General features: G+C 41.9%; 1 protein-coding gene across 3 annotated transcripts in view; it reads right to left on the bottom strand.

The window, feature by feature from the left end:
• The window catches only part of KCNMA1 (potassium calcium-activated channel subfamily M alpha 1), a 763,502-nt gene that overhangs the window by 32,668 nt on the left and 714,134 nt on the right, over nucleotides 1-16,700 (bottom strand). For all 3 annotated transcript variants that reach the window (XM_052640358.1, XM_052640359.1, XM_052640360.1), the window contains exon 24: nucleotides 4,546-4,659. In XM_052640358.1, the coding sequence (XP_052496318.1) occupies nucleotides 4,546-4,659 (114 nt within the window). The remainder of the gene's footprint in view (nucleotides 1-4,545; nucleotides 4,660-16,700) is intronic.

Below are 16,700 nucleotides of genomic sequence, written 5' to 3'. Positions count from 1 at the left end.
CATGGCAAGCTGGTGGAGCTAGGGTACACTGGTGTTGGTCAATTCTTTGGTATAGCTTTAGGATCATGCTGAAAAACACTCTGAAGTGTTTTTTGGTAGCCAAGTCCTTTGAGAAATGGACGTCGTTCAAAGATGAGGAGCCATGAGTAGCCATGCTGGGATGGGAAGGTTAGGCACAAGGAAAAGAAAGCCATTTAGATAGGAGCATAGCAAAGAAACTAGCAAGGGATCTGCCCTCAGGCACCACCATGCCTCAGGCATGGATCTGGGTGGTGCCTGGTGTCCAGCCCTGAATCCAGGCCCACACCCAACAGATCCTGTTCAGTATAAAGGGGACTCCAGGTGGGATGTACCCCTGGCTGTCTCAGGCTGTGGCTGACGAAGACTTGCTCTGCATCCCAAGGTGCACAGGGACGCCCACGTTCTCCCTTTCCCCTTCTAAACAGCTCAATCTTTTATGCGCTTCAGCTCAAGCAGACACAGCATTTGCTGTTGTATTTCATTTCCATCTGAGGATTCCTCAAGGCCTCCTCTGGCATGCACGTGCAGACTGATTGGTTGTGTCACCAAGATGTCTTTAACTTATTAAAAATTAAATGACAAATTAATTTCCATTCCCATCTTGGCTTCAGAAATTATCAGTTTTGCAGAGCAAGTAATGGGGAGGGGGAGGGTGTGAGGTGGGGGAGGAGATGAGCACTCGTGATTTCTGGAATAATTATCATGCTTTTAGGAAAAGAATAGATGAGGTTTCCTTTTTCTGAATCCTTTCTAAAGCTGATTCTCTTTTCTAGAGTTATTGTTTTAATTTTTGTTTTTTCCAAAAGGAATTTTTGAGAGAACTTTTCTTTTTTAAAAAACTTTTATTTATCGTATGAAGTAAAATAAATGATAATAGGATAAAAGGCTGGGCATGGAATTATTTTTAAATGACAACATCCTGTCTCCCTGGAGAAAGATCCTAATGGGGAAAAATTTTTGCTCTCTGTTCTTCCAAAGTTTATCATGTCTGGCTCCCCATTGTCTTAGCAGCACTTAAATTACAGGCTAGTGAAAATGCAAACTCCAGGATCTAACAAGTGGACTCTGATTCAGGCTTTGTCACTAATTCTCTTGAGCAAAGCATTTTATCATTCTGCACCTTTGTTTCTTTCTCTGTAAAATGGGGGGACTATTAGCAACTTTCCTGATAGGCCGTTAGGAGGCTCCTATGAGATTCTCCTTGGTGAGCCCAGTTCAGCATCTTGATAAATAGTAGCCTTTCTTGTGATCTCATGAAATTATGAAAATTCCCAGCCTCCCTCTGCCCCTCTCAGAAGACACAAGGAAGGCCTTGCTCAAGGATCCTACCAGAGTCACGTGGGAGCCAGAAGTATTTTGTGGGTCCAGTTTAGAAGACTAAACTGCTTTGTGAATGGGAAAATGTGAACTCAATATTGTATTGGTTTTGCCATCCATCAACATGAATCCGCCACAGGTATACACTTAGAGCTGAGGAGGGCATGTGCATGGACCCTCCCTAAAGGACCTGTTGGCTACCTCTTCTCAAGATGATGGGGAGGGTCTGGTTCTAGACCTGACAGATGGTGAGATTGTCAGCCAGTTAGGGATTCAAATCTTTGGGAAAAAACTCCAGGGCACAAGCCCAGGTTCAATATCCTAGGCACCCTTCTGGGTTACCTAGCCAGTATTACCTGAAACCTATTTCACAGAACAATAATTATGTGGGTGCTAAGAGATGAAAACAATCACCCCCAAGAGCTGGTAATCAAATTCAACTGAGAAATGGATTAAAGAGCTTCAAACAAATTTCCTTCATGTGGACCTTCTAGAATCCTTAGACCTGCTAACATCAATTGGGACTCTTCAAGTACGCAAAGACTGGAACACACTACCCAGTTTAATGAGTTTGTTTGACGTTGACACCTTTTGTGTTTTGGAACCTGTCCTGGTGCAATGCAAAGACATCTCAGAATAAGTAGGTAGACAGTAAATATTTGTGTGGATAAGGAAGGTGAGGTGGTCAGAGGATGATGGTCTAACTGCCAAAAGTGGTATGCCCAGTAGGAAAACTGGTCTTAAGGCAGAGGGTGAAGGTGAAGTGAACACATGGAAGGTTCTCTGGGTTCATAAAAGAAATCTGGTAAGGGACAAAGCCTTTAGGGTACTCAGTTATGCTGACTGAATACTTGAATTGTTGGACAGATTGGGGTATCAAGCCTTTTCTTTTCTACTAGTCGCAAATCAAGATATTCCAGTTATTTGGCAGTGCATCAATTCCAAACAAATTCCTGGCAATGATGATTTTGAAACACTGCTGAATTTTTCTGAGACAGAGATGTCTGGATGAATTTTCCACCTAGAGGTCTGGGCCACACAAGCTCCCTGGGTCTCTTACCTAAGGTTCTGAGAAGAGCAATCCACCCCTAGGCTTTTAACCAACTTCTCTAAACCTGAAAAAGACACCTGTCCTACTGTTAGAAGCATAAAATAGTGTGCTGCTCCTTGACCTGAGTCAATTTGTCCTGAAAAATAGCCCCATCGACAATAATACAGTGCTGAATGGTGGACAATTTATTCCTTTGTTTCCAGACACCTGGCAAGCAAGATTACTGTGTTAAAAGCCTGCTCTCTTATTTTGAAATATATTTTGGGGCCAAGAAAATGGCATGTGAGTTTCATTTGTGAGCCATTTGAAGGCAGGTGCTCCCTACCTCTCAATTCACCCTCCACTGAACAGCACTTGCTGTCTTTATCTAGAAGATCAATCCCTAGTTCTGAGACCTGCTGCTGATGGGTGCTTTTCATTGAGTTATTAACCAAGTTATAGGGAATTGTGGAAAAGTTTGACAAATGCCGTCATGACCAGAGCCCTTTATCTTCTGGATGAGTCCTCTCTGAATCTCCCAAAGAGGACTCTGGGCCAGTGGGGTGGGGGTCAGAGTGCAGGGCTGGGCCTTGGTGATTGCTAACCTCATCTTCTGCGTCCTTTCTGAAGACCTGGCGTTAGCAAGAAAGGGTCCCCTAGGAACTCACTGCTTTTATGGCTTCAGAAACCAGAGCTTCTGAGAAGGGCCAAGTAGGGGGGAAAAAAAGGCAAATAAAGTCAGAATAAAGGAAAATAAACAGCTGCAGGGAAGGCACCGTCTTAGGTTTCTTATCTTAAAATTTTTATATTTCTCCTTTGACTTCCTCTGAGAGTTGTGAAGACATGTCAGTCAAACTGACAGTGTGTTGGAAGAGGAATAGAAGGGAGAAGGTGGGAGGAGGAGCAGGGGGACACATAGGGGGAAAAAAAAGAAAAGGCCCAAGCTAAAGGAAATGAATTAGAGCAAAGATGCTTTGGAAACAACTGCCAGGTCAGATGGGTGTGATCAAAGGTTTACTGATGCTGTGTGGGGAAAAAAATCATTAAGAAAGGCCAGAACAAGACAGTCGATTCCAACCAGAGCCACAAATAAAACACATTCAAAGCAGTGCCATGGGGTAGCCGTTCTGCTACAGCCGGTGAAATAAAAAACAAGCTGGTGATAGTTGGAAACACCAACCACAAACAAAAGGAGATACTGATGTGAAAGAAAACAGTGCTTCTTACCCAGTTCGGTTATCATTAGAATGTGAGTCCCACTGTTTTTTTCCTGATTGACTGATACCAAAGGCAACTTGCCAGGTTTAGCTAATTGGATACAGCATTTAGGGTTGGGAAAAGGGAGCGGAGGAAAGTACAAAAAGAGAAAAGAGTGAGGGAATAACAGAAAGCATTCTGAAGTAAAGGGACCCAGGACCATAGGTAGTTAAGTCTTTATCTTCAGGGGAAGAGACCTTGTAGCAGTTTTGCAAATTCACAAATAATCGCAGGAAATGCCAAGGCCAGGTTAAAAGCTGGATCCCACCGGTCAATGACTGTGGCCCTCAAAACCCTGTCATTTTTCTGAACCAGTCACTGAAAATGCCTTTTAGCTGAAGAGTTTAACTAGAATAGATTAAATGTAAAATTATCACACATCAGGCCAGTGTTTCTCTGCAGTTCTCAAAATGGGATTGGCTTAGACCTGAGGCTTTGTACCTCAGGGGAGGTAACTTCCACAGACGCTTCCAGTGAGAATCACTGGGAAAAACCCCTGGACTATACCTATCCTCCCTTCCTCCCCATCCCCAAATGTATGTCCCAGTCTCCAACCCGTCATCTCATGACTCTTTGCAAACAGTGATCCGCATGCAGGAAGCTGTCTATTCATCTCAGAGGAAAGATGGATCAGTTTTCCTTTGGGTCATCTGCCACATTTGTAAAAAAAAAAAAAAGCTTCCCTGTGGCTCAGATGGTAAAGCGTCTGTCTGCCTGTAAGGTGGGAGACCCAGGTTCGATCCATATTTGTACTCATACTCTTCTCCAGTGTTCCCCTAAAAAATACTCGTACTCCCCCCCAAAAAATACACCATTAGAGCCTACCACAGAGAGCTAAGAGACAGGCCAAACTCCTCATATCCTGCATGGTTGGAAGAGAGGACCAAAAAAATCCACCCAAAGCTGACGTTCACTCCTACCTAGTTCAGTGATGATGGGGATGTTGACCCCAGTCGTGATGGAGGGCTGGCGTAACATCCCATGTACCGGGCTGTTATCTGGTGAGGATCGATCCATTCCTGGAGGTGTGAACCCTAGTGGGAAGGAAAGAGAAGAAAGAGAAAAATCAAAACCGTGCAAAACTTGGAAATAATGAGAGTACAGTATATATACGCAGTAAAAAAAAAAAAAAAAAAAAAAAAAGCATTATTTATAGGTCAAAAATTAACACTCCCAGGATAAACTCTGATGAGTTGTTTTCAAAAGAACAAAGTATGAGACTATTACAAATAACTCTAACCCACATTGACAGATCCCTAAAAACCAGTCTCTACACCAGTTATTGATCTTGCTCACAGATTTCTGCTCCCTCCACACAGATTGCACCTCTGTGCTTCTGAGAAGTTAGACATGACCGTGTGACATAGGAAATGCTCTGGCCCATGAAAAGCAAACAGACCACGCATATCATCACTCCTGGTATAAGTATTTGACTTGCCATCCCTCTCCCCAGGCTGTGGCAACAGTGAGAACATGGGTTACCATGGAGATGAAGGCTGGGCAGCAGCCCTGGAAAATAACCCAGACACACAAAGCATTCTGAGTGAAAAATCAATCTCTGCTGCTTTAAGCCACTGAGATTTGTTTTGTTGAAGTTTGTGCTGTTGTTGTTACCACAGCATATCCTAACCTATCCTGACTGTTATCTTAAACCAATTGATTATTTATTCTCTTGCCAGTGAGTGACTTAAACCTGGGTTCTGCCCAAGAGAAAGTGGGAGGAACTCTGCCTGGGGCCTTTTAGGAAGTCTTTCCTTGCCCTTAAAAAGAATCATATGAGAAGAGATTCTCTTTTACCCACTGGGCATTGCTTCTGTGCCTGTAGTGAGTGGAACTGTAGCAGACACCTTGTAACTTGGGTGGGAACTAGCCAAGGACAATCCAGCTTAATGAGCTGGCTGAAGCCAAAGATAAAAAGTTTGAAGGACAGGAATAGTTTTCCTTACTGCCTGAATTAACCAGCCCTAGAACCAAAACCAACTAATCTCAGGATTTCTTTACTACATGAGATTTTATACATTTATAAATGAGATTATAATATGAAATGCATAATATATATAAAGAGATTTCATATATATTATATACATAATAATGAGATTGTTGTCATTGTTCAGTCGCTAAGTCATGTCTGACTCTTTGTGACCCCATGGACTGCAGCACACCAGGCTTCCCTGTCCCCCACTGTCTTCTGGAGCGTCCATTCATGTCCATTGAGTCAGTCATGCTATCTAACCATTTCATCCTCTGCTGCCCCCTTCTCCTTTTGCCTTCAATCTTTCCCAGCATTAGGGTCTTTTCCAATGAGTCAACTCTTCACATCAGGTGGCCTAAGTATTGGAGCTTCAGCTTTAGCATCAATCCTGCCAAAGAATATTCAGGGGTGATTTCCTTTAGGATTGACTGGTTTGATCTCTTGTTGTCCAAGAGACTCTCAAGAGTCTTCTTCAGCACTACAATTTGAAAGCATCAATTGTTTGGCATTCAGCCTTCTATATACTCCAACATCTATACATGACTACTGAAAAAACTATAGCTTTGATTATACAGACCTTTGTCAGAAAAGTGATGTCTCTGTTTTTAATATGTATAGGTTTGTCATAGCTTTCCTTAAAAGAAGCAAGTGTTTTTTAATCTCATGGCTACAGTCATCGTCCAGTGATTTTGGATCCCAAGAAAATAAACTCCGTCACTGTTTCCACTTTTTCCTCTTCTATTTGCCATGAAGCAATGGGACCAGATGCTGTGATCTTAGTTTTTTAAAATGCTGAGTTAAACAATGATATTTTATATGTGTATATTTATGTACTTTGTATTATGAATTAGATATTTATATATATACACATATACTTCCCGTGGCGCAAGTGGTAAAGAATTCCCCTGCAAATGCAAGAGCTGCAGGTTTGATCCCTGGTCAGGATGACCCCCTGGAGGAGGAAATGGCAACCTACTCCAGTATTCTTGCTGGGAGAATCCCATGGATAGAGGAGAATTGACACGGTAGAGTTCATTGGCAGGGTAGAGTTCATTGGCAGGGTACAGTTGCAAAGAGTTGGGCACAGCTGAGCATCTGAGCACACATATACTATATATATATATATATATATATTTCCCCCTTCTGTTTAAGCCATACTGAAGACTTTACTTGCAACTGAAATAGTCTTGGTTGATGCATATGCTACCTATTTAGAGTGGACCCTTGAGCTTCCCAGTGTGCCTGACGCAAACTTCACATGGTAGAATGTAGATGTGGGCACGGTAAACAGAAGAGTAGCCTACTTGGTTTCTGACTTTTGCAGTTTTGGCTTTTTTGGGTTTCAGACCGAAATCTCAATACATATTAGAATGAGTTTGGCACAACCGTATCTTCAATTTAGGGAAGGTGGGAAAGCATCCCAGCTAGGCCAAACGGCTGCCTCTTTAGTGATATATGTAGCCATACAGACATGAGACGTTTATTTTCTTCATACACTCATTTGGTGAAAATTAATTTTACCAAGTGAAGCCTGTGGCAAGTGGCACCACCAACACTATGCTGGCCACCATGCCCAACTTCCTCCTCCACCTTCTAGAACAGGCCGACAGAAGTTCAGTTCAGGTCAGTTCAGTTCAGTCGCTCATTCACTTTATCTTCTCTGCCTTTGGTGGATGGCTACCTGGGCTTATCAACGGATTAGGGAATTACCAAGTCACTTGCTAATTTTCCAAGAACAAAATTTCAAAGATGATGTGACCCGGTTCCTTACTTACTCAGGAATGTGACAAGATTGGGTTGATTTTGGCATTAAGACATGTGTAAATCTGTATCTACCAGAAATGAAACGACAAGTGCATGTAATTGCCTGTTGTTTTGGAAGTGCATCTTGCCTGAGATGCCAGAAAAATATAAAAGAGTTTTACTATTTTCTGCTCTCCTGTATATAAATATCATCCAACTGGGTGCCGTACTTTCAGAAAGAAAGAAAAAGTTCCACTTACCATTCACTCCCTGATTGCACGTAATTTTATTCTTTATATTGATACACTGTGCACAGGTAAGTAATTGTGAATGACAATATAGGGTCTGTCTTTCTAAGCTTTGGAAAGTGTGTGTTCTCAGCCATCCACATAACCAAGAGCATGCGATTGAAATGCTACCTGTTTTCTTCCCCTAGAATAGTGAAGGGGAAAACCAAACTGTTTTCATCAGAAGTTTCATTCAAAAGCATGAAAAACTGCAAGTGACAGCTGTGCAGATTCAGTGGATGTGACGTTTTTGAATTTCTTCAACTTGACAAGTAAACACCTTAAATCGGTAATGCTATATGCATAATACATGGCCTGTATTTTGACATCCATCATCAAATGCTGACTTGAGAAAATACGGGTTTGTACATCAAGGAATAGCACCCATAAAACAGGGAGAAATGCAGGTCACACGGTATTAGGAAAACTGTATTTCATTACAGAACCTGCAACAAACCAAAGCATCCTTTTATTTTATCTTATTTAAAGATTCCATTTTCAGCTGTGAAAAGACTCAATTCCTTTGCATGAAACCTTCATTTAGAAATGACATGCTTGCCTCTTAGGCTCCTTTCATTTTGCTTTCATATTCCATTTTCCCCTTCAGTCACCAAGCCTGGTTCCATTAGCATCTGCAGCTGACAAACTATGGTGGACGTCCAAAGACATCTCTCCATTAAAGGTCTTTTTCTCTCCTACACGTGACCCCAAGAACTAGGTGCTTTTGTTGGAAAGAAAACTTCAGCAATGGTAATGTCACTTATTGTTTGCTACTTTTAGAGCCACACGTTTTTACAAGCAAGAGGCAAAGACAAAAGAAATAGATTTTACTTAATTTTTTTAACCCTTCCTGGAGAGTTGTGTTGAAGAGGAACAGAAAGTATTAGCATTGTTTCTTTATTACAGATTCTAATACAGGAAAATTGTGGCTTGAAATGGCAGGATTGACCCAGATTCCTGAAGTGACCTTGAAAAGAATAGAAAATCAGGCACTTTGCTTCCTAAGGGATGAGTGAATTTGGCCTTTGGTATCATTTGTTGGCAGCTACCCAGCAGCTATTGATCAAGGGGCAAGTCTAAATTGTATCCAGTTCTCTGATTGTCTTGCCCCTCATCCCCTTGTTCGCTGCAGTGGATAACACCTTTGGCTGAACTTTAAGGCCCTCTACATAAAGCGGTTCTCTGGTCCTGCACGTGAAAGTCCTTGCACATGGAGTGTCCTCCAGGGACCCTGATCCACACCTAGAGGATAGTGAAACTGGGAAACGCTCCTTCTGTTAGTGGAACTAACACTCAGGAAGTTAATTTTAGAAACGCACTCATTTTGCCAGAAGAGATGATGAGGAATGTTCGCACTGGATGGATAGAATGATAAAGCTCTCAATCAGGAAAAGATTCAAGTTAAGTAACCACAGCCATAGCCCATACTCTTACCAAGACGGCCTCCTGGTTCTTTAGATGTGTTTCTGTTTCTCTCTGTTGAGTGTGGACATGAGAGGCAGGTTCTGGGCCAAAGATAACTTTAAAGACTACCTAATCTCCTTACATTGAAAGCCCTGCCCCATTTCAATCTTCAGGAGCAGATATGATGGGCTTACATTACTTGTGCTATCCCTTTGACATCAGGCAGAAATGGGCCCAAAACTGCCCTCTGCCAAGCATGCTTCCTCCATATGCTGTCGAAGAACTTTAGGTTAAAGCCTGAATTTTCTATATATTTAAGCATCCCAGACTGTCTACGACTGCCTGGCCCACAAAGAAGGAATGGAGTGGACTAGGTAAAAGCATGTGCACTGGAGTCTTAGGTTTAAATTCTGGCTCATCTACTGATAAGAAATATAACCACAAACATAGCACAGACTCTCCAAACCTCTGTATCTTTGTCTAAATTTGAATTACCTCTTATACAGGGCAGTTGTGAGAATAAGATGAAATAGTATGTTCAAAACATCTAGTACAATGTCTGGTATGAACCAAAAACTTTAAAATGTTGACTACCAATGTTAGTATTTTACCAAGTACACAGTAAATATCTGTAGCAGCTTCCCCCTTCCCTATGGATAAAGAACTGAGGTAGCTTTTGGTAGAGATTTTTAAAAAAGAATTTTCACATTGAGGAAAATCCTAAAAAAATTAATGGGAAGGCATTAGTAGTGTGAACATATTTTAGTAGAAATAATCAGATCAATTCAGTGATTAAAAATATGGCCTAAAATATTTAAGGAAGGAGTATTTTGGATATCAGATGGCTAAGATTTTTTTAGTATGTTGAAAGACTGGTGTCCAGTCTCACGAAAGAAAGCTTCTTAATTCATTATAGCAACTGCAAGGTCTCTGGAGTCTTTTGTTTTCTAGACTTAATTTCTACTTCCTCTATTTATTTAAGGACATGAACTTTCCTATTTTGCTTCTTGGGCTTTTGAAATGGTTTTCACTACTCTCTACATTCTTTTCTAACATTTGTGTTCTCAATCACATACACCACTGCTGGGTTCAGCTCAACAAAATCTGTAGTACTTGATGTTCTTTTTATGACTGGTTATTCATTGGTGAGCAGCACTTGGTCTGTATCAGCGAAGTTACTGGAAGATTAATTGACCTCTAGTTAAATATGACAAGGGCATTTCTGTTTGGATGGCTTCACGTGAAAGAATTTAATACAAACACTTGGCCTATGCCCAAAAGGTTCAAAGAGAAGAGACTCGGTAATAGCAAGATTATTAAGGTTTCATTTTTTAAAGTAACTGTTTTGGGTACCTGCTGTATGTATGCATACAGACGCAGCATCCAAGGAGAATCCGTGGTTACAAGCAATCACAGGCTCTGACTCAGATAAGATCTACCAGAGGGAATGGCTAGAAAAGGGTTCCAGGGTAATGAAGTTGTGAGTACATTCAAAAATGAGAAAGACCAATGTCATGTTCCTTATAGAACTCAAAGCAAAGATAAGAATGTTCTAGATCTAGACTAAGATAACTGGGAATGAAGAAGGCAGGCTTAAAGAGAACCTTAAGAAAAAAATAGTAAAGTCCAATACTTACTGAGTGTTCAGTATGTACCAAAACCTGCTCGTGTTTTAACTTTCAGTCTCAGCAACATCCTATCCCTACAGATTGGGATTATAAAATGTAGCTCAGTCAGTAAAGAGTGCCAGCAATGCAGGAGACTTGGGTTCGATCTCTGGGTCAGGAAGATCCCCTGGAGAAGGAAATGGCAACCCATTCCAGTATTCTTGCCTGGAGAATCCCATGGACAGAGGAGCCTGGCAGGCTACAGTCCATGGCGTCGTAAGAGTCAGACATGACTAAGCGACTGAAATACCATGTACCAAAACCTGCTCTTGTTTTAACTTTAGTTCTTACCACCATCCTATGTAGATAGTGCTGTATTACAGATGAGGAGATTGAAGAACAATGAGTTAAGCAAATTGCCCCAGAGGATACATCTAGGCCTGCTGCTGCTGCTGCTAAGTCGCTTCTGCTGCTGCTAAGTCACTTCAGTCGTGTCCGACTCTGTGCGACCCCACAGACAGCAGCCCACCAGGCTCCCCCGTCCCTGGGATTCTCCAGGCAAGAGCACTGGAGTGGGCTGCCATCGCCTTCTCCAATGCATGAAAGTGCAAAGTAAAAGTGAAGCCACTCAGTCGTGTCCAACTTTTAGCGACCCCATAGACGGTAGCCCACCAGGCTCCCCCGTCCCTGGGATTCTCCAGGCCAGAGCACTGGAGTGGGCTGCCATTTCCTTCTCCAATGCATGAACGTGAAGTGAAGCCGCTCAGTCGTGTCCGACTCTTAGCGACCCCATAGACAGCAGCCCACCAGGCTCCCCTGTCCCTGGGAGTCTCCAGACCAGAGCACTGGAGTGGGCTGCCATCACCTTCTCCGACATCTAGGCCTAAGCAGATAGAATCTGCACCTAGGTAAATGGACTCCAGGGCCTCCTCTAGTGGAGGCCCTGGCATATTCTTTCTTATTACATACCAAAGCTGAGCTAAGGGGTTTTTTCACAGGCCACCTCATTTATTCCTCATAACAAACCTATAAGGAGAAGGCAATGGCACCCCACTCCAGTACTCTTGCCTGGAAAATCCCATGGACGGAGGAGCCTGGTAGGCTGCAGTCCAGGGGGTCGCTAAGAGTCGGGCACAACTGAGCAACTTCACTTTCACTTTTCACTTTCATGCATTAGAGAAGGAAATAGCAACCCACTCCAGTGTTCTTGCCTGGAGAATCCCTGGGACAGAGGAGCCTAGTGGGCTGCCATCTATGGGGTCGCACAGAGTCGGACACAACTGAAGTCACTTAGCAGCAGCAGCAGCAGCAGCAACCCTATCAGTACAGGAACTGCTAATACTACTATTTCGCATATGAGGAAAATAAAATTCAGAGGAAGTCAGATAACTTCCTTCAGCATCTCAGCTGGTAAGTGGCACATCTAGGGGGCTATAGCCAGACAGTCTGACTTCAGAGACCAAGGATTAGCCTGTTCCAGGCTGCCTTCCCTCCGTGTGTGATGGCCTCTGTTTCTGTGATGGTCTCTCTTTCTCACGTGCCGAGCTTGGCAGGCAAGTTGGAGGCCTAAGCCAGTCTTACTCTTTTATTGTTTTCACTTTTAAACAATAGCAGATAACAGCTGGGACCCACTGCAGTTATGCTTAACTTGCTTTGGTATGGTAGCATGCACAACTCAGTACATATAATAAATGCTTTATTACAGTACTTTTCCGTGGGGGAAAACACAAAGTACTTTCTAAATCTTCCCTGGTTAAATCCCCGAGCTTTTCCAGGGAGAGAGGGAGATGGAAATTCTTATAAATCACCTCCCCTAAAATAGATGGAGAAAGGAAGGTAAGTGCCTCCCCCGCCCCCATAGATTTAACATAAAGGAATTGGTTCAAATGGTGGGGCAAATTATCTTTTATTGTGTGCATATAAATGATGGTTAGAAATCCATATGCTACGTTAAACTAGGGAAATAAATTAGGCAGAGTCATCTAGGTTTGCTGAGACAGGTATTCAATATGAAGTTGTAAAAGGGAAAGATCACCATTAAAAATGATCTATAAAGACATGTTAAAATCAAGAGAAACATCTCATATTACATCATCTAGGAGATGAATTAAATTTCCTGTTAATGCCAGGGGGAAAAAAAAACCCAAAGCCAAATGTCAGATGAAGTGAAGATCAATAAAAATATTTTGATAAGTAAATGCAACAATGCTATTTAACACATGATTGGCAACCACTGAAACATAAATTATCCAAATTTCCCATTGCTGCTTATGGGAAAATTATGCAGATTAGAACTTGATTAGGCTTATATCATGAGACTCAATTTGGACTTTTAATCTATTAAGCTCCAATAAATGAGGCATCTGAATAGCTCCCCTGAGCAAGTACAGTAATAGCCACAGCAGTCATTTTTGCAGTATGTATTCCAACAAATTCTTCAGCAGCTGAAGTAAAGAAAATTCCATATATAGAAGCATGATTGCTTTTTAACTTGTGGGGGGAAAAGTCCACATGCATAGGCTGATTAGGAAATAGATTTTTTTTTTTTTTAGAAAAGTCTGCAAGAGAAATCTGGCCAAGGGAAAACCCCAGCTGAACCTTGTAATATTTTTTCATAGTCGTTTCAGTGGTTTTCCACAAAGTTGGAGCCCTGAGTCATGACAGCCAGGAGCTGACCAGTGTGGACTCAATAAACAATGAGTATTTGACAAGACAGCAACTTCTCCTGACACTGGTCAAAGGCTACTCTGACCACTCTCCACTTAGAAGCAGAAGATGGTGCTGGCCCCCGACAGGTTACTGGAAGTCAATGCTGGGGAAGAAAGGGGATGAGAACACCCTTGCTAGTTTGAACTGTGTTATTTTTGCTTTATTCCAAGAAACTCATGAGCTTGGAGCTGATAATTCTTCCCTACCTAGAGCCTAAAGTCAAAGTTTTATAAATTATATTAATAGAGAGCTCTGAGGAAGCTACACCAGTTGGGTCTCTTTTTGCCTCTTTGCCAATCACTCTGTTAGAGACGGAAGAACTTTGGAAACCCTCTAATCATTACTTCTTCTTTACAGATGAAGAACACTAAAGCTCAGAGCAGAGAAGTTACTAAGTCCAAGGTCACGGACCAGTTGGTGGCAGAGCCAGAATAGCTGATTTTGTTGTTACTTGCTCCCTTTAAACCTTGTCTGAAGGAAAGTTATGACCAACCTAGACAGCATTTGAAAAGCAGAGATAGTACTTTGCCAACAAAGATCTGTCTAGTCAAGGCTATGGTTTTTCCAATGGTCAGGTATGGATGTGAGAGTTGGACTGTGAAGAAAGCTGAGCACTGAAGAATTCACGCTTTTGAACTGTGGTGTTGGAGAAGACTCTTGAGAGTCCCTTGGACTGCAAGGAGATCCAACCAGTCCATCCTAAAGGAGATCAGTCCTGGCTGTTCATTGGAAGGACTGATGCTGAGGCTGAAACTCCAATACTTTGGCCACCTCATGCGAAGAGTTGACTCATTGGAAAAGACTCTGATGCTGGGAGGGATTGGGGGCAGGAGGAGAAGGGGAAAACAGAGGATGAGATGGCTGGATGGCATCACTGACTCAATGGACATGAGTTTGAGTGAACTCCAGGAGTTGGTGATGGACAGGGAGGCCTGGTGTGCTGTGATTCAGGGGGTCGCAAAGAGTCAGACATGACTGAGCAACTGAACTAACTAACTAACTACATGAGAAACCCATTCCACAGTGTTTGGTATGTGTGTGGTGGTGGTGATGGGGTGTGTGTGTGGAAACTCTGTTCCCACCCTGTCTACAACAGTGGCAACAGGAAGCCAGGCAGTCTGACTTCCAGGGCCAGCAGGATCGACCCCATCATCCTGGACATATGGCTAGTGTCCAAGCTGGGGCCAAACTGTTTTCTCCTCAAGACCTGATGGAAAAGATGTTAAAGAAGGATAAAAAGTATGAGGCTGTTGGTGACCATTTAGCTCACCAGGGGTCAAAGGCAAGCAGGGGTAAAGAAAGTGAGACAGAGCTCTGACATAGGCTCCTGGGCTCAAATGTGCCCAAAGTCAGAGGCACCCCAGTTATAAGACTTTCTTTTTATTTAAGCCTTTGGGGGTGGGTTTCCACTACTTGTAACAAAAATGCCAAAACAGTACAGTAACTGAGAAAAATCTCTATTTTTTTCTTGGTAAAATGGTGCATGAATGTCTGAGTTTCTATTGAAACAAGTGACTGTATCTTCACTGAAGCTTTCTTGTTCACTTCCAGTGACCAGGGATGAGACCTGGGTCAATACTTCCCTCTCCATTTCTTTATTTATAATCGGCAACATTGATATTTTTAACAATACCCTTTTCTAGAGACTGTAATTAATGAAAGCCTTGGGAAGCTGCACAAGGTACTTAATCTTTTTTGGAGTTTCTGTTTGGGTCTAAATTAAACCAAAGGAAACTGAACCAACCAACCAATCAACCAGCCAAAGTTCTCCATAGCTATTTGCCCATGAAGTTTCATAAGATATAATCAGCACTTAGGTCTCATGCACTGAAACAAATATGTTTGCAAGAGTTGTCTCTCTAAGCAGTCTCTTTCCTTAAACTTAAAGAGCTTACTGTTCTTAATACCTGTCTTTCAGAGGGGCTGGTGTAGAAAGGAAGGGAGAAAAGGAGAGAAGGAATGAAGAAGGGAGGGAGGAAGGAGAGGAAACTAGCTACAACTCAAGCACAATTAAGACCACAGATTTGGAAAGAAACTTAATATCCACCTGGTCTAACATCTTCATTTGCACAAAAGTTCATGGTGTCTTGATGAATTTTCCACAACTTCTCAATCACTTTTTACCTCCTCCAAATTCAACTTACAACTTAAAAATAAGACATACTTGGGCTGTACAGATCAAATGACTTAAAATCTGACATACCCTTTGGCTTAAAAAATTTCATTTCTAAAAAGATATGTAGAGCCAATATTTCTTCGTATTAAAGATTTGGTTATGTTCTTCATTTGTAGTTATTAAGTAACAATGTTATAATGAAAACAGCATGAATATCCAGTTTTAGGAAATTGATGTCAAGTATGCATCCACTAAAAATAATGCAGAAAATCACTTTATGCATGGAAAAAATGGTCATGATAAAATTGTATGGGGGAAGAAAAACAGGTACATACTATTATGTGTGATCCATTTTAGAGGAGTAAAATATTTATATCTGCAGAAACAAGACTAACATTAACTTTCTTATGTCCGAATGCTAAAATTATAAGCAATGTATATTTGTTTTCTCTTTGTTTATACATAGTTGCTAAATTTTGTAAAGTAAATATGTTTTATTTATGCAAGGAGGAAAAAATTACCAAAATTATAAATTAATGAAAGAAAAAGCATGAAACCTCACAACGTCATGTCTTCTTCATGGGCTGAGAACAGTTGATTGACACAGTGGAGGGACTCATACTACTGAGCTGTATCAATCCTAAAAAGGTCATTTTGATCTACTTAAATTTGGGGAAAACAAGATTCTGGGATAGATGTGACCAAAAGCGACAGATTAAGAGGCTTAGGAAAACACTGTCAAAATAAGAGTTTTCAAGGTTCCCAGTTCTCTACTATTTCAACTTCCTACCATTTTATGAGCCATTCAATCTCGGAGCAAAGGATGCTGAGAGCTTACATGGGTCCAAGGCTTCCTTGGTGTCTCAGATGATAAAGAATCCGCCTGCAATGCAGGAGACCCAGGTTTGACCCCTGGGTCAAGCAGATCCCCTGGAGAAGGGAATGGCTACTCACTCCAGTATTCTTGCCTAGAAAACTCCATGGACAGAGAATCCACGGGTTGCAAAGAGTTTGGGCATAATTGAGTAACTGATACTTTCACTTTTCAAAGAACCCCTAGAAACGTATAGCGCTCTGTTCTTTCAGCCAAAGAGAGGAGCAGTTAGAGCTGGTTTCTAACACGGAAGAGTGGCACTTGCTGATTCCCATCCCTGCTCTCACCAAGTCTTAACCACGTAAGACATGCTGTCCCCTCGATCTGCCCTCCGCTCAGTTCCCACCCTTCCTTCACCACCTC

Source organism: Budorcas taxicolor, chromosome 5 (genome assembly GCF_023091745.1).
Source record: "Budorcas taxicolor isolate Tak-1 chromosome 5, Takin1.1, whole genome shotgun sequence".
NCBI classification, from domain to species: Eukaryota; Metazoa; Chordata; class Mammalia; order Artiodactyla; family Bovidae; genus Budorcas; species Budorcas taxicolor.
The sequence above is the reverse complement of the archived record's forward strand: the minus strand, read 5'-3'. Positions and strand labels throughout refer to the sequence as shown.